Source organism: Enhydra lutris, unplaced genomic scaffold (assembly GCF_002288905.1).
Source record: "Enhydra lutris kenyoni isolate GAN:26980312 unplaced genomic scaffold, ASM228890v2 scaffoldscaffold24, whole genome shotgun sequence".
NCBI lineage: Eukaryota > Metazoa > Chordata > Mammalia > Carnivora > Mustelidae > Enhydra > Enhydra lutris.
In genome coordinates, this window is record NW_019154108.1 from 214,356 (window position 1) to 241,728 (window position 27,373).

Consider the following 27,373-nt stretch of genomic DNA (forward strand, 5'->3'; position numbering starts at 1 on the left):
AAACATACACACAGTAAAGCAGAAAAATATCATGAACTACATGCACGGAACACCCAGCTTCAATGACTCCGAACCCAGGACTTGAACTCACACCCTGAGATCGAGGCCTGAGCTGAGATCAAGAGTCAGATGCTTAAGTGACTGAGCCACACAGGATCCCCTCCCTCCCCCGCCATTTTAATTTTTTATCGTTTTTTATGGGTACAATTTACATCCATTGAGAAGTATAAATCTTACTGGTTTAATCTTGACTGACAGCTACCCCCCTCACATCCCCACATCCCCATCCAGATCTGTACATAGGGGGGGCGGTCTGTCCTCTGGCCAAGGTCTTTAGGACCTTCTACTGCAGTCTGGGGCAGGGACGATGCCCAGTGTTGTGTCTGTACCCCTGGCTGGAAAAGGGCTTGTGACTGAGGCTTGTGAGGAGCAGCGGTGCCACCGGCTTCCAGGAAACATGTCGGGTCAGAGGGATTGAGAAGGGATTGACCGGGGCAGGGCACCGGCACTCAGCTTGCAAGGGGCTCCCTGCACTCCCCTTCACAAAAGCTGCTGGGACGCCATCTGGGGCAACCCCACCTTGCCTGGGAGCCCCTCACTCCCTGACTGGCTCCCCCCGGGCACCAGTGAGCCTCAGGGCAGAGCCGCCAGGCCTTCCCGAACCCATTGGAGGCCCAGGCTTTGGGGGCTGGTGGCATGTGTGCAAATCTCTCTCCCAGGGACTGAGACCTCCAGCTCATCCCAGCTCCTTCCCTTACCCTGGAGGCGAGCTCTCTTGGGCCTGCGGATTCACGTGGTAGAAGTGTCTGTTTTTCTCCACGTGGGTGTGAAGAAACAGGGAGATTAAGTTGTAGGGAAAGACCCTGTTGAGGAGCTTCAGGGCCTTGCGCAGCATTTTCTTGGCAAGCACCATCTGGCCCATGTTGAAACAGACCTACAGGGAGAAGGGAGCGGGACAAAGTTCATGTCCACGTTTGGAGCTTGTTAGAAAAACCTTTCATGACGACGTCCCCACAAAGACGAGGAGGAGCGCGCTGTCGGCGAGTGACCGCAGCAGACGGGAGCGGCCGGGCTTGAGGTTCTGCTGTCCGTCCGGGCCAGGGTTGGTGGCTGGAGGGTGGCTGGAGGAAGGGCAGGGAGGGCTTCTGCTGCTTCTGTCTAATGCCCCTGGGACCGCCAACACATGACCACGTCTGTAATGGCTTCTTACCTGACCTTTGAGGCTGTAAAAGGTAGCGGACTCAAAAGTGTGACTCCAGGATTTGTCGTCCTTGAGCATTTTCAGCAACCTCTCTCCCTCCTTCAAATACATGTATGCCTGCAGCCGGCGGAGGGGCACAGAGTATCCGTTCAGCGGGGGTCCGGCCACAGAGGGCCACCGCGCAGCCTCGATCGAATAGGCAAGAGCGGCTACCGTTGCAGGACCCTCTTCCACCCTCAGCCCCGGCTCCGGACTAGAAGGGCCTCCCGACTCGAGGCAGCCCTGGGTGGGTCAAGCCCCTGCTGAGGATCCTGGACACCGGATCACTTGCTCGAGGGGATGGAGCCAGGGCAATTTCCTCCTCTGAGTAACTCCACCCCCGATGGCCCCTAATTCCAACAACGTGCGCCCTGCCCCCGATGGCGTCCCCACAGCTATGAGAAGCTGATCTCCATTTTTGAAACAAGTTATGAACCACTCCCATTTCCTTTGCCAGGGCCATCTTCAGGAAGCAAGGTCCTGAGCAACTCTCCCTACCTCGTTTATGACCTACTAGGACGTGGTTAGACAGGATGGCCTTGGTACTCGTGAGCACCAAGGCAAGGTCAGATTTGAAGAGTAAAATAAGGGAAGGTGATATCCTCAAGTGTCACATAGTCCAAGATGGGAATGAGAGGCAGAAGAGGGAATGTGAGTTGACCCGAACCTACTAGATTATTTTTGATGGGAGAGAGGACACAAATGGCACATTCTGGGTGACTTGCATGGGGCTCTGCTTCCCTTCACTGTCTTCCTGGCCATCCCCACTCCCTGCTGACTGAGAGGGGCGCTTCACAAGTTGGTCCTCAGGGCCACTTAAACCTTCTCTTCTTGGACTCACTGACCATATCCTCCTTTTCTATATGTCTCTGAGTGTGTATACATACATATATTAATACGCATATTGATACCTCATACACATGGATGTGTGTATGAGAGAGCTGGGGCTTACCAACATTTTTAATGGTTTAATTTTAAAATTTTATAAAAATCTAAAGTATGAGGGTCGATCAGGCTGCTGTGGTTGTAAATATGGAAGAGACCACCAGCGTAGACAGGAACCGCAGGCCTGTCTACTCAGAAATGGGGGTCAGATGGAGCAAGGGCTGGGGGCGTTTCCTACAGTGAGTTCATGCAAGGTCAGTCTAGCCAGCTGCTCTACGGAAAGTGGTCTCTGGTCAAGTATGTTGGAGAAACACAGAACTAGCCAGACCCTGTAGACGATTACACGTGTCTTAGCATATTAAGGCCTTGAAATATTTGCAGGAAAGAAACCCATGTAGCTATTCAGCTCAGTGCTTCCCAACTTACTTAAGAATGAATTCTTATTTCATTATACATTGAATCCCCACATTTCTAGGGGCACATTGCCCTGGAATATTATTTACAATTATCCTAAGAAACACTAGTGTTTTGGGGTCTAAAGGAAATGCATGATAATGTAGCACAAATGACACGAGGACCAAAGTGGGTGAGCTCCTTTGGGGACCACAAGACAAAAACCGGATCTGTGCTCATCCAAAGACCTACAGGTGTTTGTGCTCACAGGTGTTTAGGAAAGACAGAAGGCCGGTGCCATGGGGACATTACTGAGGAAGCCTCTGCTGAAACGGCAGCATCGATACATTTTGGGGATGAGATAGGACGTCCACCCCCTTCCCGTCTAGGTAGACAGTTCTTGGCAGGTTTTTCAAAACGGCACTCTTTTAAACAGTGTGTGATGCTAGTTGCAATTTGGTCTTTCATTTCTCAATCTCAGGTCATTTCCCTTCTCAGGATTCGATTTTCAGAGTAAAGGGGTGCTGGCAGGTGTCAAGAGCATGAAGTATGACAAGAGAACCCTAGAGCTGCCCTTCAGGTGTTGTGTCTCAACTGTCTCAAAGGCAGGGCGGGGGGCTGGGGAGGTGGGAACACCTTACCATATAATTGTCACCCAAGTTGAGATAAGCAGATGTAATTTCTAGGAAGTAGTATAAGGCTTTGTTGTTTTCTCCCAAAGCCAGAAAATGGTGGGCCAGAGGCATGATGACCATCTCTACGATCTCCTCACACTGGCAAGACTCCAGAGGAATGATGTCTTCTTCAGGCATCTTCATTTTTGTTATGATGACATCAAAGAAACTCAAGATCTTTTCTCTTATTTCCTCAGGACTGTCCAAATGCAGAAATAAATAGGAGGAATAAGTGGTAGCCACACCGCTTTCGATGTGAAAATATCTTTAAAAACTAATAAAAGAGCAAGATAACCCTGACGTAGATGCCATCGACCAAACTCACCATGCACACACCCCGACATGTCCCCACTCGCACCAAAGAGGCCGAAAAGAACTGGCCAGACAGAAGATTTTAACAGTATTCTGTACTCAATGACAAATGTTTATGCCTAAACAATTACGTATGCCTGTACCTGAGATTTTCAGAAAATATCTCCGATTTCTTAGGAGTCTCTATTTTGGAAAAGGTGATCTCTTCTTCAGCTAGAAAATAAACAAAGAAATGAGTCGTGTGCGTCATGACATGTTCCATATGGGAGAAATGTCGGGTCCGCCAAAGACTCTCGCTGCCCCTCTCCTGACCCAGCGCAGGCTGCCCGCACAGCCGCCGCAGGTGAGCCCACACGATCGTCCAAGATGGAATTCTGTCAGACGTGCTGTATGGCACCTGTGAGCTGAGATGGTCTGGTACCGCCTCCACTCTTTCCTTCTGCCAGAGAGCAAACAATTATGAGTATCTAAGGGACGGCAAAAGGACAGAATGGAAGCAGCCTGTGCCCCTGACTTACTGTGTTCAAGACCGTTTGTCAGAACTTTCACTGGATCATTACGTGTGCAGGAAGAAAATTATTCTCTTGTGTCATTGGGGAGGACGGAAGAACTTCCTCTGCCCAAAGACAGTGAGGAGACATAAAGCTTATAAGAGCCAAGGACAAGGGGTCCGGGGGGTGTCCTGAGGATACAAAGGAAGGAAGGACCATTAGCAGGACGGTGAGAGGAGATGTTTGGGAAACAAAGGTCGTCATCTTATGCAGGGAGACGTCTTAGGTCAGGAGGAATCCCTGTTTGAAATGCTGTCTTGCTGGTAAAGCAGGCCGTTGAGGGGCAGGGGAAGAGCTTTCTCTGAATCTGCTGGATCCAGGTTGCTTTTAATTCAAAATGATGTTTGTGCAAAACGGCCCATGTCAGAGGGACCTGCGGTGGCTCTGAGAGTGTTAAACCACTGCAATGTTGGGGTTGGTTATAGATGATAACATTATACTAATTTACCCTGCAGCAACTAAAACTGTGAATAAAGGGTCTGTTTCCAGTGGAGAAATATAGACTTTAAGTACGTACTTCAAAGGCTACCTAAAGGGCAGAGAGCTTTGAACTCATAAACCTTCTGTCTATCCAGACTCCAAGAGGTTAGAAAATTCCCTAATGATCTTAAAACAGAAACAAATGAGGATGGTCGGATCTTCCCCATGCAGAAGGAAGGAAGAACCCTGGACAGGGGAAGGGACTGCCTCAGATTGTCTGTTAGGGATGGAGGTAGGACTGGAATCGAGGTCTCCCAGCTCCAAGGGCAGCGCATTACTCCACCAATCATTCGATTTCTAAACATGCAGTTTAAGCATCCAGTTATCATCTTCTTTTGAAAGTCTTCTGTGCCCTCGTCCCCATGGATTTAGTGCCCCGACTCACCTGTGCCCTGTGCAGAGCTCCGTCATGGTCCTTACTGTCACACTGTGTAGAGAATAATTTGCCCACCTCTCTCCCTAGACATCCAGCCTAGTGTATTTCTAGTGACGAGATGTGGAATAAATTGAATTATGCCTTTTCCTTCTACTCTTCTAAAATTGGTCCTGTAACGGTTACCTGTGGCTACCATGTTGCCAGATCCAAAGTTCACGTCTGTCCACATGTTACTACACCTCTGAGCAAGCACTCAATACAATCAACCACTCCCTCTTTTCACCAGGTTTTCTAACAGCCGTTCTCTTGGTTGCTTTTGTCATCGGCCGCCCACTTCGCTCGCGCCTACTCCTCTATCAACATCCCCAGTGCTGGTGAGCTTCCCTTTGGTCCTGGGCTCCCTTCTCCATCCACGTTTTTCCCAGGTGACCTCCTCTGCCCATGACAATGAATTCTAGTCACATGCCCACGACTGCCAACTGTTTAATCTCTGAGCCTGACATCCACCCTTAACTACAGATTCGTGTACCCAAACGCCTCTTCGGCAACGGCTGTTTGAATGGCTGACAGGCATTTAAAAATTAGCATAATCCAAGCAGAACTCGCGGACCTCTCTTTCAACCTATACTCTGATCTTACTAAGCATCAGAGCCATATATCGGTTTTCTCAATGGCAAAAAACCTAGGCGCTGTTCTGGATTCTTTCTTTCCCTCATCACATTCAGCCCATCATAAGTCCTGTTGACTTTCCCTCAAAACACACCTGAATCCATCTTCTTCTGTCTTTACTCTAGCACCACCCCAGTCCACCACCAAATTTTATCTGGACAAGCATGAAACACTGATCTCCCTTCCAGTCCCATCTCCGTAATCTGTTCTCTACAGAGAAGACAGAATGTGTTTTTAAAAACATGACTCAGATTTCCATGCCAGAGATTGTTGGTCTCCTATCTCAATTCTATTGTCCTTTTTCTCCTTACAAATAAAATTCAGTTTTACTCAGGGCAGCTACATTTTCCAGCCTCCCTTGCAACTAGATATAGTCGTGTGACTAAGTTCTGTATAGGATTTCTAGAAGATCCCTTAAAAGGGAAGGGGGCATCCCTTTCTTTCTTTTTCTTTTCTTTTTTTAATTTTTTAAAAATTTATTTATTTATTTTGGTTTCTCTTCTTCTTCTAGTGTTAAATGTAAATATGATGGTTGGAATTCCAGCAGCCATTTTCAGACCAAGAGTTTCTGATGATGATGAAGCCTTCACATAGTCCCAATGATCAGACAAAACATTTTACATGAGAGAGAAATAAATTTAACAGTAAATAAATTAAAGCCACTCTAACTGGGTCCTTGTCACATGTAGCCAATACTAATTCTAATTAATAAATCTCCAAAGTCTTCCAACCCCCTTAAAATAGAAGTCAGACTATTTATCAAAGCCTAAAAGGTTCTTTTATGGTTTTCTTAATTAATCTGTTTATTGTCTATCACATCTATCACCAGTCTTCATGAAAATTCTAATATATGAGAATAGACACATGTCTATCATTTTCAGCACTATATCTCTGGCACCTAGATCGCTGCCCAGCACATAGTAGATGCTCAATAAATATTTGCAGAATACATATTTTTTGAAAAAAATTAATATGGGGAGCCTGGGTGGCTCAGTGGGTTAAGTGCCTGCCTTCAGCTCAGGTCATGATCTCAGGGTCCTGGGATCAAGCCCCGCATCGGGCTCTCTGCTCAGTGGGGATCCTGCTTCCCCTTCTCTCTCTGCCTGCCTCTGCCTACTTGTGATCTCTGTCTGTCAAATAAATAAATAAGCAAATCTAAAAAAAAAAAAGATTTTATTTATTTATTTGACAGAGAGAGAGAGCTAAAGAAGGAACACAAGTGGGAGCAGAGGGAGAAGCTGGAGAGGAAATAGCAGACTTCCCTCCAAGCAGGGAACCCATGGGCATCGATCCCAGCACTCTGGGATCATGACCTGAGATGAAGGGAGCCGTCTAACGGACTGAGCCACTCAGGTGCCCCCAGTGTCTCTATTTTTTTATGTTTCAAATTGTAATAGTGATAGAATGGGATGCGGAAACAAGCAATATTGGCTAGAAAAGGAAACAAAGTTGGGGAGTACAAGATACGCTTTTGTCACTCTGTCATTTACCCCGCAGGTGAATCATATTATTTTTAGTTCTCAATTTTCTTCATTTATGAAGGATATATTTTTTAAAAGTTCCCTACTTCAAAGGGGATCTGTAAAATTCAGAAGAAAAAATATATACAACATGCTTGTAGGTTCTCAGAAGCAAGGAGAAAAGCAAAGATACCACTTGCTCATCTCATGGTTTCAAACACCTGGAAATAAGACTTCAGGTTCAAGGTGAGAGTCTGAATTCCTTTGTTTATCTCTAGTACCTCCGGGTCCAGGACATTTTACCCCATTGAAATGAGAATAAAACAATCTTAAAAACCATAAACCCACAAAGTATAGAATGGAAGGGATCAGTTCCTGTCCAGGGTCATTGCCGGGGCTATCCTCTCTGCCTGGACTGCCCTCCCTGGCCATCGTCACTTCCTTGGTCTAGGAATCTCACCTCTCAGTGCTTCCCTAATGACTCTGCATTGCTCATCCCCCTCCTACCAGACATTCTTTCCAGTTTTCTTCCCTGCAGTGGATTTTACCTCCCACAACATATTGTAGATTTCTTACTTCTTATTTGTTTTTTCCTCCATTGCTTCTCCACAATAGAATGAATGCACTTTTGTTCACTGATGTATCCCAGTGCCTGCTGCAGGGACTGGCACAGAGCAGGAACTCAGTATTTGTTGAATGAGTAAACAAACTGTCGGGTGGGGTTTCACTACCTGTTCAGAAGGCGAAGGCTTGAGAGGAGTGGTCTCCGATGAAGTGGGTGGAGGGCTTTGAAGGGCAGATCTTTGGGGATCAAGACTTAAGAAAATAACTTAAGAAGGACTTGAGGAAAGAGAGAATTGAAAAGAGAATCAACTTCCTCGCTACCTAATCTATGCCTATGGTCTTTGAACCTCTTCCGATTACAGCTGACTCTTGAACAGCACAGGGGCTTAGGGACGCCCGACCCCTGCGCCCCCCAGCACTGGAAAATTCACATATAACCTTTGACTGTCCCAAAACTTTACTTAACAGCCTGATGTTGACCAGAAGCCTTATTGATAACATGAAGTTAACTAACCCGTATTTTCTATGTTTTATGTATTATATACTCTAGCCTTAGGATAAAATAAGCTAGAAGAAAGAAAATGTTGCTGAGAAAATCATAAGAGAAAATACATTCATAGTACTCTACTGTATTTATTGAAAAAGATCTGCATATAAGTGAATCTGCACAGTTCATACCTGTGTTGTTCAAAGGTCAACTCTATGTCCTTTACCAGTATTACCTGCAGTCACAAGGTTCAAGGGTAATGGACAGAGTATCCAACCAAGACAGGATATTATAAAGAAGACATTGCCAAAAAAATTATCCTAGAAACGCAAGGAAAAATGGACTTTCATTAAGAACTCCATTTACAGTATATTACTTGGTTCTGGAATGAATAGCATTTACATGGTCTTCCTAATGATTTATCCAACAATGGTCATCAATGGTACCGGTCCTGAGGAGTAGTATGACAGGGTAAGTTTTCACCCTGACATGCTGTATCTGTTCACCAAATTAAGAAGAAAACAGATAATGCCAGAATTTGTTTTGTTTTGTTTAACTGTATGAACACATCATTTCGTCCGTGGAGGCGATGACCAGAAAGAACAGCTAAGTTAAGATGTTGGCCCCTGAGAAGTACTGAAAGTGTGTGGGGTACTGGGGCTTGGCATTATTGCTCCTATTGTGAAACTTTTAGGAAAAATTTTGAAGATGTCTAGTTGATAGCCTTTTAAACAGGTGGAAAGTTCTGACAAGAGAAATAGTAGCGCTTTGGCCTCAAGCAGGCAGAGGAGTGGACAAAAGCACAGACATTACCCAGAGTCACAGGAGGGCACGGAAGCACCCGAGAGAAACCGCTAAGGTATATGGAGAATCCAAAATTACCTGAAGTTGCTTTCTTTGACAGCCCTCGCTAGCCTGCTCGAAACCAACTGCGGGTGCAGCTGGGTGGCTCAGTCGGTTGGGCGTCTGACCCTTGATTCTGACTCAGGTCATGATCTCAAGGTTGTGGGGTCAAGCCCCGTGTCGGGCTCCACTCTCGGCAGGGAGTCTGCCTAGGATTCTCTCCCTTAGCCCCTCCCCCCTCTCTAAAATAAATAAATCTTAAACAAAAATCAATTGCAATTCCCCCCCACACACACTGCCACCAAAACATATATATATATAAAGACATACATGGAGAGACTCACTGGTTCCACATAGTCTGGAATCTTCCTTCCTCATTCATTCATCCATTCACTTGGTAGGGTCCACACCCAGCATAGAGCCCAACACAGGGTTTGAACACATAACCCTGAGATCAAGACCCTGGCTGAGATCAAGAGTTGGACACTTAACCAGCTGAGCCCCCAGGCTGCCCCTTGCTTCCTCTGTCTCTTATCTCCCTCAGTCAACGCTCTCCTACTGGCACTTGCTCTGGTTCCTTGAACATGGCTCTATGTTGGGATCATCCCTGAAGCTTCTTGGGTTTGCCCATGCACCCTGGTCAGCCCTCATTGCCTGCCCTCTGGGCACCTGTTTTGTTTGTTGTAGGGGTCTGCCCTCTCTCGGTCTTCAAGTCCTTAAAAGTTGTTATTTTCTTGAGTCTTCCATTCCAACATCTAGGGCTCTTCTCATACTCCCAAGAAGTACTTAAAATGGCTCCAGGCTGGCTTTTTCTCCCATCTGACCCATGAGAATCCGGACTCTAGGAATCAGAACCTAAAGTCTGACTTCTCTTTTTTGAAAAGGGAGATGAGCAAGTGTTGGTTCCGGGTCAACACTAGACTTATGCCACAGTGCAAGCTGCTTTCTTCCTGAACGAGGACGGAGACAGCATCGTCTTCTTTACTCTCTGATTCCACTGATGGCTGCATCCAGAAACCTCTTCCAATCTCCCCTGCCAGCCTTGCCCAAAGGTCCCACCCTGCACTTGGGAAGCTCAGGTGTACTGGGCACAGCATGAGTGTGGGAATGAGACTGACCTGCGATTGAATAGTCTATCACTCATTCTGTGGCACTGGACAAGCTATTGAATCTTCCAGAACCTCAGTTTTCTCATGTATAAAGTAACAAGAGCCTTCCACCTTGAAAGGTTAACATGAAGATCAAAGGAGAATGCATGTGAAATAAAGAATGAATGAGAATAAATATTTATTTGGGGGGGGGGCGCCTGGGTGGCTCAGTTGGTTAAGCATCCGCCTTGGCTCAGGTCATGATCCTGGGGTCCTGGGATCGAGCCCCACATTGGGCTCCCTGATCAGCGGGGAGCCTGCTTCTCCCTCTCCCTCTGTTCTGCCCCCCACTCACATTCTCTCTCTAGCTCTCTCACTCTCTCAAATAAATAATTAAAATCTTTTTAAAAATTATTTTTGTACCTACTATGTGCTAGGAACTTTAGATACATTTCTTCCTAATTTTTAATATCCATAAAATATAAGAATCCTGTCCTTATATCCTCTGCTTTCCCAACCAGATTTAGCCATAATCACCAAGGCCTCTGGTTCGGGCGCAGAGCCCCGTGATGTTCCCTGATCACCCATGAGGGAGGGCTGGAGTTGGGGTTGCTGCCTCTAGCCTCACGCCCCTCACGCCTGTGCTAACAGTCCCTGGTACCTGTTCCCTTGAGTCCAGACTGTGTAGCTGATTCGCGCCCCCAGACTGCTGCTTCCTCACGTTTGCGTCACAGATGATCTGGAACGTCTGCCCTGAGCCGGAGCCCCTGACCTGCTTAGCCCTGCATGGTTCCCCCCACTCACATTCTTTCTCTGAGGGAACCTTGTTTCAAACCTGACTGCGAGCAACATTCTCACCTGCCAGGAAATGGTGCTCCCTCTCGCTCTTGTTCCCACTTCAACATGTGAGGACCCCCCCCTCTGCCCCCCCCGCCCCCAGCCCTTGGATCCATCCTTGGTGTGAATTAAGCCGGGTCAGTGTCATCCCTCTGGATATTTTCCTTTGAGCTCAGCTGCACCCCATTTTGCCAGAGTCCTGATCTCCGAACCCCTGTGAGTGTCACAGCAAGGCTGTTTCTGATGCACTCAGCTGCCCACATGCCCCCACCCCGCCCCCGTGATCTAGGGGACTCAAGTCTTCAGCCGCTCGCGGAACCCACGCCTCGGGGGACTTGAACCCTCAGGGTCCAAACCCATGCCGTTCCCCAGGAAGAGAGGACGGACGAGGCCCGAGGCATATTTACTTTTATATCCGTGGGACTTGGCCATCTTCTGGATGGTGTCCACGTCGAGCGTGTTGAGGCGGATGTCCACGGTGAAGTGGTGGTAGGGGATGAAGTCCCCGCTGCGGCAGTGGTCGCACCGGTGCGCGTCCTCCTCCAGGAAGCGCGCGCACTTGAGGTGCATGGCCCTCCTCTCGGCCTTCAGCCACAGCTCGTACGCGGTCTTCTGCATCACCGGCCGGCAGAAGCGGATGACGTGGCACTCGATGACCTCGCTTTCCAGCTCGTGCAGCTCTTCGCCCTCGTCGCGCGCTGGGGGGGCAGGAAGGCACCGCTCGGCCCCGCGCCCCACGTGGGGTCCGCGGCCGGAGCGCGGGGGAGCGGCTCCCGGGGCGCACTCACCCATGCCCAGGCCGGGCCGCAGAGACAGCGAGCGGTGACTGACCTCGCACGAGGCCGCGTTGTGTTTCAGGGCGGTTCGCAGCTCCTTGCCGTTGCGGAAACAGTCGAAGACGTTGGAGTCCACGAGCGTCGCCAGGGCCTTGACCATCATCTTCATGTTCCAGCAAGGCAGGACCTCGAACAGCAGCTCCGTGGTGAAGGTCAGGCCGATGATGGCGGCGCACCTCACCAGCATCTGGTGCGACAGGCTCATGCTGTCCAGCTGCACCAGCGAGATTTCTGCGGGGGGAGAGCCACGCGGCGGGCCGGCGCTCAGTGCCCGGGGCAGGGGCATCCGGCCCCGGCCGCGGCCTGCCCCGCGCTGCCCGGCGCGCGGGAGCCCGGCCCGGCCAGCCCAGGAGGGGCTCCCCGCCGAGGCCTGCCTCAGAGCGCGAGCTGGGGGCGCCGAGCGCGCAGGGGCCGCTCCCCGAGACGCGCCGGGCGTGGGGGCCGGACCGGAACGAGACCCGCTGCGGGGGTTCGGGTTTGGGGCCGAGCGTGACGGGGTTTGTGCGGCGGCGGGAGGTCACGGCGGGCCCGGCAGTGGGAGGAGCGCGCCCGCTGGCCGCCAGCTGCGTTGACTTCTGCAGCTGTCCCTCGCCTGCCCCCGCACTGCCCCCCGCACTGACTCCCTCACGGCCTCTGCCTGAGGCAGCCTCGTTCCTGGGACAGCCGCCGCCATCCCTGCGCTCAGGGCACACGCCAGAGAGCCTCGAGCGCCAATTCCGACCTCTCGCCTAAGCGCGGCCTGCTGAGATCCTGGCCAGGATGACCTTCCGTGACCTCCCCTGTCGGGACAAAATCTGAATCTCCTGCCCCCAGAACAGTGCGGAAGCCGAGCCCGTCGCCCTCCTACGCGGGCAGACGCAGCGCTTGAACAACGACGCTTTCTGAAGACCGAGAACCTGGACGTGTCCCCAGGTCAGCCTTCAGACACTTTCAGTTATCTGTGGATGGCATGACTTGGAGCCGAAGCCGCACCAGAACACTGCCTGAAAGTCATTTTTCTTTAAAGGAGTAAAAATACAGCTTGGATATAAATTCTACGCTTGCCATTTCTTATAAAAGTAAGCGGCAGGAAAAGTGTCAGGTTTTGATTTTCTCCCTCATTATTTGTTTGTTGCTTTTTTTTTTTAAGATTTTATTTATTTATTTAACAGGCAGAGATCACAAGTAGGCAGAGAGGCAGGCAGAGAGAGAGGAGGAAGCAAGTTCCCTGCTGAGCAGAGAGCCCGATGCGGGGCTCGATCCCAGGACCCTGAGATCATGACCTGAGCCGAAGGCAGAGGCTTAACCCACTGAGCCACCCAGGTGCCCCATATTTGGCTTGATTTAATGAAAAATGTATACATCTTATTCGTCTACGCAGTTGAACTAAACTTTGTTCAAATCAGATTCCAGAACATGCCCCAGGGGAGCAGGTGCTCCAGGTCAGAGGCAGAAAAGCTAAGCCTTCCCCGGAGATCCGACTGTCTGGGTCCACACCACGCGGGTGGCCGCCGCAGTCTGTTACTATCTCCCTCTCTCCCTTTTCGACAGCCACGCTAGAGAAAGGAAAAGGGGAGGCAAGGTCCTGGAACACCGGGCCCAATTTTCTTTACCTTTTAACGATGCTGGCGGTGACAAGTTTTTCAGTCTGACACCACTGGCGAGGGTACAGACTTCTTCACTTCTCTCCTCGTAATTAGGGGTCAATATTTTTAATTCCTCAGTTGGCCTACTAAAATTCTCTGAAGGGAGACGAAAAGGAAGAACAGATGAGAGTTACTGTCACCATCTCAGTTTCGCAATAAACTTCAAGGTGGGTCTTAAAGATTTTATTTATTTGTCAGAGAAAGAGAGAGAGAGCACAAGCAGGGAGAGCAACAGGCAGAGCTGAAAGCAGACTCCCCACCAAGCACTGAGCCCGATTTGGGGCTCAATCCCAGGGTCCTGGGATCATGACCTGAGCTGAAGGCAGAGGCTTAACCGACTGAGCCACCCAGGCGCCCTTCATCCAGTATTTTGGAATAATGATTTAAGTAAACTAATATAAGACAACCTAAATGTACTCAAAACGTTCTGCCCCCCCCCCCCAAAGCATTGGGAATCACTATTAGAAGTCTTCTGTAGTATATGCAGTTTAAGAGAAGTTCGATCCAAAGATTATCAGGGTGTATCTTGCAGTACACACCAGCGTACACCGTGTGCACATTCAGGTGCCCACTCGGATGCCCACGCACTCTGGGAGACAGCACTCGGCTTACAACACGGTTATCTGAACGAGATACTTAAAATGGTGAGGCCGGCGCGCACACTTGCCTGGTCACTGTGTGTCCCGGCACTCACAATGCGCCACTCCCTGACTCCTGCAGCCACTTGTGGGTCCCCGTGGGCTGTGGCGTGGGAACATGAAGGTGAGCGCGGCTCCGCTCCTCATGTCCTGGAGGGAAGGTGTGTGCACGGAGCTGCACTTCCAGGCGGGAAACGCGCCACGTGAGGGGCGCCGCCTCGAGATGAGCCCAGTGTCGCTAAGAGTGAGGACCCCTGGCGCACCGTATGGCCGGGGACAGCGACAGACGCGAGCGGTGCCTGCTTCCCACCTCGAGGAGCTCAGTGTCTTAGAGACAGACACGGACGTGACCAGTCAGGCGCCGGCGGGACACAGGAGGTAGAAGGCAAAGTGCAGTGAGCTGGGAGCCCAGAGAGGAGACACAGCTCCGTCTTCGTGGATTCCGAACGGCCTCATGGAGGAGGACGTAGCGCGATGGTGTGTAGGAGGAGGAGGTTTTCCAAGTGGAAGGGTGAGGGCCGACCAGGGCAGGGCACAGAAGCCGCAGACGCCCTGCAGGTGAGGGGAACGTGACGTCACCCGGGCCGTGGGCTCCAGCGCGTGGGGCGCGGGAGCCCCTCCAGGGCACGTGCGCTGGGGATGCGGTTTGGGAGCAGACCGCGGCGGGCGTTTGACGTCGCACTGTCAAGTCTGGACTTGACTCCTGGCACACTCCTGGGACTGACAGGTGCCTGGGAAGGGGGAAGAGTCGGCCACCAGCCACTTCTCGGAAGGCAGCCCTGGGTGCGGATGGGGCAGGCCAGAGAACGGGAGAGGGGACACTGCGTAATACCGGTCACGATGGAGCGTGACGACGAGACGGCGGGTAGGACGTCATGGTCCCGCGTGGCACAGCGAGGAGCCGGGTCCCAGCCAGGCGGGGACGGAGCTGACGGGTGTTGCTAGGAACCCAGCGGGGAGACGCGGGAGGAGGTGCGGTGGGGAGGGCGGGCGCTGCCTCGGGGTCAGGCGGGTGGAGTCTGAGGGGTGAGCGGGTCCAGAAGACCGTCCACGGGCAACTGGAGGGGGGCATCCAGAGAGGAGCGCGCAGTGGCTACTGTGGGAGACGACTCGCGCGCAGACACCACGAAGGCTGGGGACAGAGGAGTCCCACGGGGAGAAGGAACCAGCTGGCGAAGAGGAGGGCTAAGGGCAGAGCTTGAAGCGACTTGTCATTGCCGGAGACCCACAGACGGGAGCCACGCTCTCAACTGCCTGGTCAGAGAGGTGCGGCAGGGGACAGGACTGCAGATTCTCCCTGAGAATGGGGAGGCCACGGCAGGGTGGGACACCCGAAAAGGGGCCGCGTGCGAGTGTGCGCGCGCGTTAGGGTGGGCGAGTGGGGTCCCAGGGTATGACGTGGCCCGTGCTCATTCACACGCTCTCGTGTCCCTGTCTAGGACCCAGCGGCTTTCAGCGCTCAGCCAGGGTCCACCGAGCGCCCCGAGGTCCTGGGCGTCGTTCCGCTGTCAAAGATCCCGGAGCACAAGACCTCCTGCCGCGCGAAGTTCGACTTGCAACAGTGGCAAAGAGACAAGGAACAACAGATACATAAATGCGGAGGCTAATGTCACCATGTGATTCAGTTTGTGGCAGAAATAAACCTGGTGACAGAGACTCACAGGAAGGTCAGGGCCAGGGGGGCTTCTTCGGACAGACCGAGGTGGAGGTAGAGAAAGTCACGCTGGGCAGGCGACACCTGAGCTGCGGGGAAGGAGCCCTCCATGGAAGGCGCCTGAGGAGGGGGACGGCGGTCTGGAGCAGAAAGGAGCAGGGCCTGTGCCCCAGCCCTGGAAATGCCAGGGACGCAGCCCGTGCAGCGGGAACACATTTCAGAGCACGGAGGAGGCCACGCAGGTTGGGAAATCAGGTCCTGGAGCGCTTCCCAGTCCTCGTTGGGACGCGGCATTTCATCGCAAGCTCCGTGGGAAACAACTGAATGTCAGGTGTTTTTAAAAAATCTTTTTATTTAGGAAGTTTCAGACTTAACCAAAAGTTGTAAGAATAAGACTGTGTACTCTTCATTCAAATTCACCTGTTGTTAACGCTTTGCCTCATCTGCCACAGCCTTCGTTTTCTCGGTATGTACAGATTTTTCCTGAAGCATTTGAACACAAGTTGAACAATTCATGTCCCTTTACCCCAAAGGCTTTATTCGGTATTTCCTAAGAACAAGATCCTCTTACACAACTGGAGCACATCTTTCAGTTTCAGAATATTGCACATTGAAATAGGAATTTACTGTCCATTTTCCAATTTTGTAGAGTGATGCAATAATGTCCCTTGGCGTATTTTTTTTTCTTCCAATATAGGACCCAGTCTAGGATCCTGTATTGTGTATAGTTGTTGTTTTTTTTAATTTAGGTGAAATTCATGTACAGTTAACCAGTTTAATGTTCAGAGCTCAGTGCCATGTGCTGCATTCACACTGTTTGCAACCAAAACCTCTATGGTTTCAAATTTTTTCTTTTTTTTTCTTTTAAAGATTTTATTCATACATTAGGGAGAGAGAGACGGAGGGAGAGAGAGAGAAAGCGTGAGTAAAATAAATAAGTAATATCTTCAAAAAAAAAAAAGGGTAAGATGTCAATTTGTCCCAAATTGATCTACGATGTAATGCATATATATTGAAATTCCTATCAAAATCCCTCCAAGGTGGCACCTGGGTGGCTCAGTTGGTTAAACAGCCAACGCGGTTTCAGTTCTGGTCATGATCTCAGAGTCCTGGGACTGAACCCCACGTCTGGCTCTGCACTCCACACTCAGCAAGGAGTCTGCTTCCGGATTCTCTCTCTCTCCCCTTCCCCAGTTCACTGCCTCTCTCTAAAATAAAAAACAGATCTTTAAAAAAAAAAATTCCCCAAAGATTTTTTATAGGTACAGACAAGATTATTCTAAAGATTTATTTATTTATTTGAGGGAGTGAGGGAGAGGGACAGAATCCAAGCAGACTCCCCACTGAGAGCAGAGCTGACTCGGGGCTCGATCTCATGACCCTGAGATCATGACCTGAGCTGAAACCAAGAGCTGGACCCTCAACTGACTGAGCACCCAGGTGCCCCCCAGACAAGATTATTCTAAAATTCATATGGAAAGGCAAAGGAACCAAATAGCTAAAACAACTTTGAAACAAGGAGGAGGAATCCGTTCCCACGGTTTCAAGACGAGATACCTATAGTAATCAAAATTGAATGGTATTGGCAAAGGGATAGACACACAGATCAATGGAACAAAATAGGAAACCAAAACCCACCCACACAGACACGTCCAGCTGACTTTAGACAACGGCGCCAAAGCACGTCAAGGAAGAAGATAGAGCCGTGTGACCGATGGTGCCGGGACAGGTGGACACGCGTTAGGGGTAGGAAGGGGAAGAGAAGGGCCTCAACCTAAGTGTCACACTTTACACGAAAATTAACTCAAAATGGATTACAAACCTAAATGTGAGATGTAAAGAAAAAGGAAAACAGAGGAGGAACCTTTGACCTTTGTTTATCTAGGGATGAACAAAGACTTCTTGGATTTGGGACTCCTGGGGGGCTCCGTCGGTTAAGTGTCTGCTTTGGCTTCGGTCATGATCCCGGGGCCCTGGGATTGAGCCCCGCATCGGGCTCCCTGCTCAGCGGGAAGCCCCCTTCTCCCTCTGTCGCTGCTGCTCCCCCCTACTTGTGCCCTCTCTCCCTCTCTGAAATAAATACATAAATCTTAAAAAAAATTTGGATTTAACATGACTCATAAAAGGAAAAATTGATAATTGAATTTTGTCAAATTTAAAACACTTTGAGAGACCCTTTGGTGAGAATGAAGACAAGCTACTGAGAGAAAATATTTGCAAACCCTCATCTGACAAAGGACCCGTATCTACATAGATTAGAAACTCTCAGAACTCAACATTTAACAAAAAACAACAAAAAACCCAAACAATCCAATTAGAAAATGGGCAAAATGCATGAAGAGATAGTTACCAAAGAAGATGCAGCGATGGCAAAAAAAAAAAAAAAAAAAGCACATGAAAAGATATTCAACATCATTAGCAATTGGGGAGAAGCAAATTAGAACCACAGTTAGATATCACCAAATACGTAAAAAAGGATTTGAGTTCCTTTACCCCCATCTTAATCACAGCCTGACAAAGAAAGTCCAGGAATTTTCTCCCCTCACTTAACGTGGAGCTCCTGCTTCAGTGTTACTGGCTTTCAGGTGCCCCAGTGTTTTTCCGTGTTCTTTCCCGAAGCACATGTTCTCCCACCAGTCCCGTCAACTTCTCTCGCCATCTCAGATATTGGATACCGGCTCCAGCACCCCTCACCTCCCCAAACCTCCTGACCCTATAGGATGGCGTCTATGGAAAAGCCCCTGCCTGCCCGCTCTGCAGAAGCCTTAACCAGGAGACTTAACCAGGTGACTTAACCAGGCGACTTAACCAGGCGACTTAACCAGGAGACCTAACCAGGCGACTTAACCAGGAGACTTAACCAGGAGACCTAACCAGGAGACTTAACCAGGCGACCTAACCAGGAGACTTAACCAGGAGACTTAACCAGGAGACCTAACCAGGCAACTTAACCAGGAGACTTAACCAGGAGACCTAACCAGGCGACTTAACCAGGAGACTTAACCAGGAGATCTAAACAGGCGACTCACTGAACAGGTTGTTCCAGGTCATATTGGTCTTTTCCTCAGACTCCACGGGTTGGAAAACGAGGACCCTGTGATGGTCAAGGTTCTTCAGCAGTTCTTCACAGTAAAACGGAATCCCACAGCTTCCCTCCACCAGGTACCTGCAGTAGAAACACAGCGACCTGTTTACACCAAACAACCATCTCTTAGGAAGGAAAAATATTTGACTCTAATCTAATTATTTGAAAATAACTCCTTATTTGAAAATAATAGTATTCTCTATTTGTTTCCACTTGCTTTCCTTTTTTAGGGTTGCTTTCCCCCTCTTTCATTTTTAAAAAAAATTACATTTACATTTCTTCAAAGTATTTCAAAGCACTTGAATACAGCAATACATTTATTCAAAGATAATCTATATAATCGGTGTTGCCTCCCTTGCTCGCCTTATAAATAACCATATCAGTTAGTTTCTGGCTTATCTTCTCAGTGTTTGTTTTTAAAGATATCAAAAAAGCACACAGATGTATTTCACTCTTTCTTACCTAAAAGACAGCTTGTCACCCCTACTGCATGTTCTGCTACACCTTGTTCTTTCACTCAAGAATATATCCTGGGGCGCCTGGGTGGCTCAGTGGGTTAAGCCTCTGCCTTCAGCTCAGGTCATGATCTCAGGGTTCTGGGATCGAGTCCTGCATCGGGCTCTCTACTCACAGGGAGCCTGCTTCCCCCTCTCTCTCTGCCTGTCTCTCTGCCTACTTGTGATCTCTCTCTGTCAAATAAATAAATAAAATCTTAAAAAAAAAAAAAAAAAAGAATATATCCTGACCGGGGTGCCTGGGTGGCTCAGTCGTTAAGCATCTGCCTTTGGCTCAGGTCATGATCCCAGGGTCCTGGGATTGAGCCCCACATCAGGCTTCCTGCCCAGCGGGAAGCCTGCATCTCCCTCTCCCACTCCCCCTGCTTGTGTTCCCTCTCTGTCTCTGTCTCTGTCGAATAAATAAATAAAATCTTTAAAAAAAGAAAAGGTTAAAAAAAAAAAAGAATTTATCCTGCCCATCCCTCCCTATCAGTAGATCTTCTCATTCTCTTTAATGCTCTGTAGTTCTCCATTGTGTGCACGTATCCTGTTTTATTCTACCTATCCTCTTAGAGATGGCCTTCCGGGTTGTTTTCAGTCTTTTGCTAGCACAAACAATGCTTCGATAAAACTTTGTCCATATGTCTCTTTACAGTTTTGTTAATATGTCTTTGAGATAGATTCCTAGAATTGGGCTGCGAGATCAAGAGGTAAATGCACACACACACACAAAATGTACACGTTTAGAGAGAGAGAGGATGAACGAGAGGCAAAGGGAAGGAGCCGGATTCATGCCTGGAGTTACTTTAAGTGAGACTTTGTCCCAGACATTAAGCAAAAGCAAAGCAAGCAGCAAAGCAAACTCATTAGAAAGAACGGACGCAGATACCAAGGTGGGTTGTAAGTGGCCGTGTTGTTAAGGTGACCACTGTCTGGACCCCAGTGGGGGAGTCCCCAAGAAGCTCGGAGAGCAGTGGTGGAAAGAGCCCGCCTTCGGCACCTGCCACAAACAGTGATTCCAGCCGACGGCACCGAGAGCCGAGTGAGACCTTGCTTCGTCGCAGGTTGTGTCCTTCAGGCTTACCAGTTGGCCTCTTGTGACAACCGTTGTGCCCATGACAATGCCCTCTGTCACTGCTGATTAAATGGAGCGTGCCCACACCCAGCATGATTAAAGGGAAACAAAACTGACGTCACTGAGTGAAGCTGGAGAAGGCGCGACGGAGGGCTAACCGGGAAAAGGGCGGCACGGTCCATCACACCAACCGCGACAGACGGCTCTTTTGAAAGGTAGGATCAGCGGAGATGCTGAAATAGGCACCGTCAGGTGTGTTTTAAGAATCGTGATCAAGTCTGGATCTGGGGAATGGACACGGGCAAGAAGACCTCCAGAGAGAAACAAGATACCCACGTGTCCAGTTCTTTGGGGATGCACCTGACGTTGAGGTCCAGGCAGACCTTGTTGCGGATGTCCTTAGGCTGCACGGCCCCGAGGGTCACGTAGGTGGTGTTCCTGTTCTTCATTATGGTGCGGGCCGCTGCGCAGGGCATGTCCGTGAAGGGAGACAGGGACATGATGATGAAGATAGGAACCGTCCGGATAAGCTTCTCCATAAAGGCCCAGGAGGCTGAGTCAATAAACTGGCCCTCGTCGATGATGAAAATAATCCTTTCCTCTCTCACTGTCTGGACAAAATGGAGAAACAGAAAAATGCTGGAGGACTTTGGATTTTTATTCAAAAATTCAAAAAACCCATTCATGTATGGGTATGCATGTGTATGCATTTTTTTTCAACTTCTAAGATTTTGTTAACATGAGTTTTTAAAAACAAGTATCCATATCAGTGTTGGGGTGAGGATGGGAGAGGGGAGGGGAGGAGGAGTGAAGGGAGGGGACGGCATGGCAGGGTACAACAGGGGAAAGGAATTCTGCTCTATTGGTAATAAAGCTCCAGGTTCATCCCATCATGGATTTCATAGTCCTCCAGGGACACATGGTCCTTATGTGGTGCTAAATTAAAGTCTTTCCAACAAATTTATACTAATTTAGAGTCTACTATCTTGGAATTTGTGGCAGTTTAGACAGAGCTGGCTGGAATGGATTCTTACTTTGTCAAATCCTCGTGTGAATATAATGCAAATTTTGTAGTGTAAATGGGGTTGTAGCCAAGTGAAAGTACCCACTACATTAGAAGAATTAATATGCGGGGCACCTGGGGGCTCAGTTGGTTGAGCGTCTGCCTTGGCTGGGGTCATGATCCCAGGGTCCTGGGATGGAGTCCCGCGTTGGGCACTCTACTGGGCAGGGAGTCTGCTTCTCCTTCTGCCTTCTCCCTCGGCTTTGCACTCTCTCTCTCTCTCAAATAAATAAGTAAAATCTTAAAAAAAAACCAAACTGATAAGTTTACCACACGTCATTTTAATCTACTGGCAAACGAAGAAGATCTCTTGGGTTTATCTAATGGACATTTGCTCAACCGACGTGTATGTATCCAACACACACTAACTGGGCACCGACTGGGCTGGGTGCTCCATGCGCAGGGCTGAGGGAGACTAAGCTGGCCGGCTACCTTTCCCTCGCAGGTCTGCACTAGTTGCTCATGCGTTAACCATTTGTTATGCACCCATCAGGGGTGCACAGAGCTGGGGATATGGCACTGAACAAAGTAAGAGCTCACGTGGTCTCAACAGAGCGGGAGTCCCGTGGAGAAGACCTCCCCACTCTCGGGGCTCCCCACAGCTCTTCCTTTCTCTTGGCTCCTTCTGGGAACACAGTTGGTTAACCCATTCTCCCCCTCCATGTCTTTACAAATGATAAAATTTCAGATTTTAAATTTTTTCACTTTAAAAAATTATAAAGTATCACACCCTGTTTGGTTACATGAACTCAACAAGACTACTTGTCGGGCCCCGTTCTGTCACCAGAGATTTACTCTTCACTGACCTTGAGGACATTTTGATTAACGGGGAGGTTCGCATTACATTTTTTTTTTTTTTTAAGATTTTATTTGGCAGAGACACAGCAAGAGAGAGAACACAAGCAGGGGGAGTGGGTGAGGGAGAACAGGCTTCCCCATGAGCAGGGAGCCCAATGCAGGACGAGGGGCTCGATCCCAGGACCCTGGGATCATGACGTGAGCCGAAGGGAGACGCTTAGCAACTGAGCCACCCAGGCCCTGTTCTAAGCGTTTTACACAACCCCGTGACCCAGGTACTACTATTTCGTCTTTTATGGACGACAAAACAAAAGCACAGACAAGGTGAGTCGCTTGCTCTAGGTTACCCAGGCAGCAAGTGATAGGCCTAAGGGTTCAGATGTTGGTAGTCTGTCGACGGAGCCTACCTACAAACCACCTGGATCTCCCTCTGATCTCAAGCAGAGGGAGAAGGAGAGAGGGCTGGTTTTAAGAAGAGGCTGACCCTCCAGGAGTCATGAACACACTCTGTACCGGAGGTCTGGGAGGAGGAGGAGATGTGGGAGGTGTGAGGTTTCAGCTTTCACACACTTCGAAGCTCTGAACCCCTTGGGCCACCTCCTGCTTTCCCACCCCATCGTTTGCGACTGTGGTGCTCTTACTTGCTCCAAGATCTTCAGAAACAAGGCTTCCAACTGCTTTTGCTTTTTTAAGGTGGTCATCTTGGAAACCTCTCGTGAAATAGGGAACTGCATAAAGAATTATGAGAATATTGAGTCTGGGAAAAAGCAAAAGGAGGTACTAGCTGTGTGGCTTGGGGCAAATCACTTTACCATTCTGGGCCTTCAAAGCCTCATAAGCCTCATGTGTTAGACGGTTCATAGCGCCCTTTCCAGCTGTCTCCCCTATGTCACTGAACCTAACAGATGCAGGATGTGCCAGGACATACTCCGTCTCTGCCCTGGCAGTCGCCTGCGGGAGCACAGGGACTCTGTGCCTGGCCTCAGCTAGTACAGGGGCGCTCTGACGGAGAAGTGAGGGAAGACGGATCCGCAGGGCCACATGGATTTTCTCGGCGTGCGGAAGGTGGAAGGAAGGTGGCGGCTCACTCAGGGGGATTGGGAGCCGCTTCCTCATCACCCAGACTCTCCACATGAGAAAAGGGAAAGATGATCCACGGCCAAGAGATGCTAAGTCGCCCGACCTCAGGCAGCCCCCGCTGCCAGTGCCCACGTCTCTCTGCTGCGGAGACGCACTCCCGCCACTCGCCTGGACGTGGAAGATGTCGTTCAGGAGACAGTAGAACTTCTCGTTCAGCAGAGTCTTCACTTTATTTTGAAGGTTGGTCTGTCGTTCTTTATAATGTTTACAGGTATCCAGACCTAGAACATTGGCCATGAGTATCTGGATGGTATAGAAATTCTGATGGAAGCCGATCTTCGTCAACACAATAGCAATGGTCCTGTTTGTGAGAAGACCAAGCAGCCCAAGAGAGCACTTAAACACATTTTGTGAAAATAATCAAGGCTGAAGGAAAGCTCTGCTCTTCCTGTTCAGTTGCTACAACAGCAATTTCCTAAGCTGTCTGGAAGGTGTTGTTGACTCCTGCGTCTGACGCAGTCCCTCATCCCTCCGTGTCCCAGAGCCCTCCTACTTGAGCCTAGCCATGTCCTCTTCTACAGTCCCACGCCCACCACTTTGCCCCAAACCCGCAGACTGTCACCCACACTGCTGAGAAACCCGCCTAGCACCACGACTCCGTGAATCCCTTCCAGATGCCGGTGCTGGACCAATGCAAATCCTCTCTCCCATTTACAAGTTTTTAGTGGCCCCCACCGCAGCCTGCCACTCTCACAGCCCCAGCTGATCCCTCATCTCCCGCTTACCTGCAAATCTCCGCTCACGTGCAGCCTCCTGGAAACCCTCCCCAGTGCCCTGACGTTGCGTCCCGGACCCCTCTCTGTCATAGGTTCCCAGTCCTCGCTAGCGCACTTCCGTCACCGTCCCCACCGCAACCTATTTTCATTCTTGCTCTCTCCTTCTCTTCCGTGTGAGCTCTGTGAGGGTGGGGACCGGATATTACTCATCTTGGGGACATTGACGCCTGTCATGGGGTGACTCATGTCACCCCCAATTTCATGTGTTGGAATCTTAGCTCCCAGTATCTCGGAAGGTGATCTTCCGAGTGATCTTGGAATAGGGTCGCTATGGATGGAATTATGTAAGTTAAGCTGAGGTCATGCTGGTGTAGAGAAGCCCCTAATCCAAAATCACTAGGGTTTTTATGAGAACACAGACAAGGCCAGGAGAACACTACGTAAGGATAAAGGCAGAGACTGGGTGATGCAACTTCAGCTCTAGGAGCACCAACATTTGCCAGCCAACCCCTGGAAGCTGGGAAAACCCACGGGACAGACCGTCCCTCAAGGCCGTCAGAAGGAACCAACCAGCCTGCACCTTGATCTCAGACTCTGAGCCTCCAGAGCTCAGAGATGGTACATTTCTGTTGGTCGAGCCACCCAGGTCGTGGTGCTGTGTACACAGCCCCAGCAAAGCAATTTAGCTCTCCGCTGTTCCTGGAACACGGTAGGTCCTCGGTAAGGGTCGGGATAAACAAACGAGAGAGTGTCTCCTCGTTACGAAATCTCTCCTCAGCAACGTTAAAGATACTTACAAACCAGTCCTTCTTAGGCTTGACGTGACAGAGGAAGAGAAAAACAGCTTACAATAGTGTATGGTTTATAAGGAGACCCCATTGTCCTCATCTTAGTCACCGTCACTGGTCACTGCTACCGAACACCACACAGCCCCTTGCCACAAAGTGCCACGTGGGCTGTCCCAGAGTGCCCTTGTGACATTTCTCCTACGGAAACAGCTGAACGGTGTGAGAGAAGTACCTTAGCTCTGCCTTCCAAAGGAAAATCCAGAGGCCTGTCCTTCTCCATCCCCACTCACAGGGCTAAGTGGTTTGAACTAGCGGTTCTCTGGCGCTGGCTGGACACCTTTCTGGGCTTGTTCTGTAGTTCCCGCCCAGCCTTGCTCTCAAGGTTCATGCCAGCCACGCTCCAACTGCACACCCGGTGACAGAGAGTGGTATCCTAGCCCCAGCTGGCATCACAGCAGCATCTCAGGGGTCAGCCCAGCTTCTCATTTCTTAGTTTGACATGTTTATCGTCGATTATCTACTTAACACAGAGGGCAGGACACCCCATAACTGACAAGTTGTGGGAGGGTTACATAGGACACATGACAGAAGGGAGAGGAGCACTAGGATAAACGAATCCTTTAAGGACATTTCTCTGGGTTCCCAAGAAGTGGTCACTGCAAGACCCTCACCTGTGGTTCTCTCCTTGGGCCAGATACTCAATTTCCATAAGTATCTGGCTTTTTCCGTATCCTGATAACCCTTCGTACATTAGGACGCGGCTGCAGTTGGACACCAAAAACTCCTTCATAGTGCACATGAAGTACTTGATCTCCTTATCACGTCCTGTTGTTTTATTTTTTAAAAAAGGAGCAAACCTAATCAACATAAAATAATCTAGAAACACAAAAAAAGCACATAGTGATACAACTTCTAAAAATACCTTTGGAATTTCCATGGAATTGTTCATGAACTTTCTTGAGATCCTGTGCACTTTAAAAATTTTAAAATCTTTCTCTGGAGCTTTCCAGTTAACCATGTAGTTTTACAGTTTTGTTTGATCCCCGCAAGCTATGAGGGCAAGTACTTTTATAACGTTCATTAAAATGTAGCTTTAGCACAGACAACCAAGATTCAATGTGACCAACTGCTTAGATTACACGACCAGAACTCAGCCAACATTATCTGGCCCTGGAGCTTGTGTTCCTTTCCTTTTTCTTGTTTTCCGTAACACACTAGAAGTAATCTGCAGGTTTTTACATCGGAAAATAAATGTATTAAAGTTAGGGTTCCTATATTGAACAATTACAGATACAGTATTTTTTTTATTTCTAATTCTGTGAAAGAAACTTGCTCTTTATCAATGAGAAATTATCCTTATCCCAGGGCCACTAGAAACATGACTAGTGTTAAGAAAATTCAATTTGCTCTCGGAAATCGTGTATAGATTAGCTCTTTCCTAGGAACAACCTTCATTCTTAGTGAAAATAAATTACAGTCTTTTTCTGATTATAAAGCCAACACATGCTCAGTGTGAAAAATATGGAAAACTTAGGTGAAAATAAACGTCACCGTGGTTACCACCTGATGCGGTTATTTTTTTGACGTGTATTTAAATATATGTAACAGGATGCCCTGGCGGTCTTTGAAACCTGGCGGTCAACAAGGAGGGGCAGAGCTGTCGTTTCAAAGAAGTGCGCAGCTTCTGCGGAAAGTGCCGGAGACCCTCTCAGGGCTGCATCTTCCTCCTTTGCTGGATTGGTCCCTGGAGTAAACACATCCCCAGGCGTGAGCTAATGTCTATTGCAAAGCAGGACCATCCTCTAAGTCTGGATGCTTTAGACCAAGAAGCGAAGTGTTTACGTGGTGGTATAAATTTCTGGGCACGGTTTAGTGGGAACCAGCCGCAGACTAGGTGGCTTCTTTTGGGTGAAAGATTCCCTTTCTGAAAGCGCATCTGCTCTCCGGTATTGTGACACGTGGCCCGAGGCTCGTGCGGTAACTCAGAAGACAGACCCCAGACGGCCACCGAGCAGCGTCTCGCAGCTCTCTGTGTCCTGTTCGCATGGAACCCCTCCATGTAAGACCTCAGGGACTGTCTTCCCACTGGATTCTAAACTAAAGTCTAGGCGTCTTGACGTAAAGCACATGCACCTCGCTTCTGGCTAAACCAGCCCTAAGATCTGGGGCTGTTGCACATATTTTTGATCTTAAAAAAACACTTTTTTGATTATAGTTTCATTGACATCTGTGCTGTTGGTGAGCACACAATTTCATTTACAGGAGCTCTTGTAAAAGAAGGGCACTTCCTATAGTCCCAACTTCTGACAGTCTCTTTCTCAGCTAGAGCTTTAAGGAAAAGGTTTGTGGGCTTAATGTTTGCCTCTCACAAATGGAATCAGGGAGAAATTGTATATTGTGCCACCGTGTTCCAATATGACTGCCATAATGAGTCCTTGGTCTTGCAGAGGGGGCCTAGGACTTCCTTTTGCTGTCGCTCACTACCACAGTGAGCACATCCTAGGCTAGACAGTAAAGCCCCAGAGGAGGGAGAGTGAGCATTCTTCCTCCTTTCCGGCCTTTGGGAGTCTGGGGTCTGGAGTTACAAGAAGTGATCAGA

General features: G+C 49.2%; 1 protein-coding gene across 1 annotated transcript in view; it reads right to left on the bottom strand.

Moving 5' to 3' along the window:
* LOC111150861 (adenylate cyclase 10, soluble) overlaps positions 1 to 27,373 on the bottom strand; it is a 62,855-nt gene that overhangs the window by 14,012 nt on the left and 21,470 nt on the right. Inside the window, exons 13-24 of the mRNA XM_022508502.1 lie at positions 25,446 to 25,599; positions 23,379 to 23,571; positions 22,772 to 22,858; positions 20,606 to 20,880; positions 18,642 to 18,778; positions 13,288 to 13,416; positions 11,648 to 11,926; positions 11,267 to 11,557; positions 3,648 to 3,717; positions 3,160 to 3,391; positions 1,211 to 1,318; positions 759 to 934 (exon numbers count right to left, since the gene is read on the bottom strand). Of these exons, the coding sequence (XP_022364210.1) occupies positions 759 to 934; positions 1,211 to 1,318; positions 3,160 to 3,391; positions 3,648 to 3,717; positions 11,267 to 11,557; positions 11,648 to 11,926; positions 13,288 to 13,416; positions 18,642 to 18,778; positions 20,606 to 20,880; positions 22,772 to 22,858; positions 23,379 to 23,571; positions 25,446 to 25,599 (2,131 nt within the window). The remainder of the gene's footprint in view (positions 1 to 758; positions 935 to 1,210; positions 1,319 to 3,159; positions 3,392 to 3,647; positions 3,718 to 11,266; positions 11,558 to 11,647; positions 11,927 to 13,287; positions 13,417 to 18,641; positions 18,779 to 20,605; positions 20,881 to 22,771; positions 22,859 to 23,378; positions 23,572 to 25,445; positions 25,600 to 27,373) is intronic.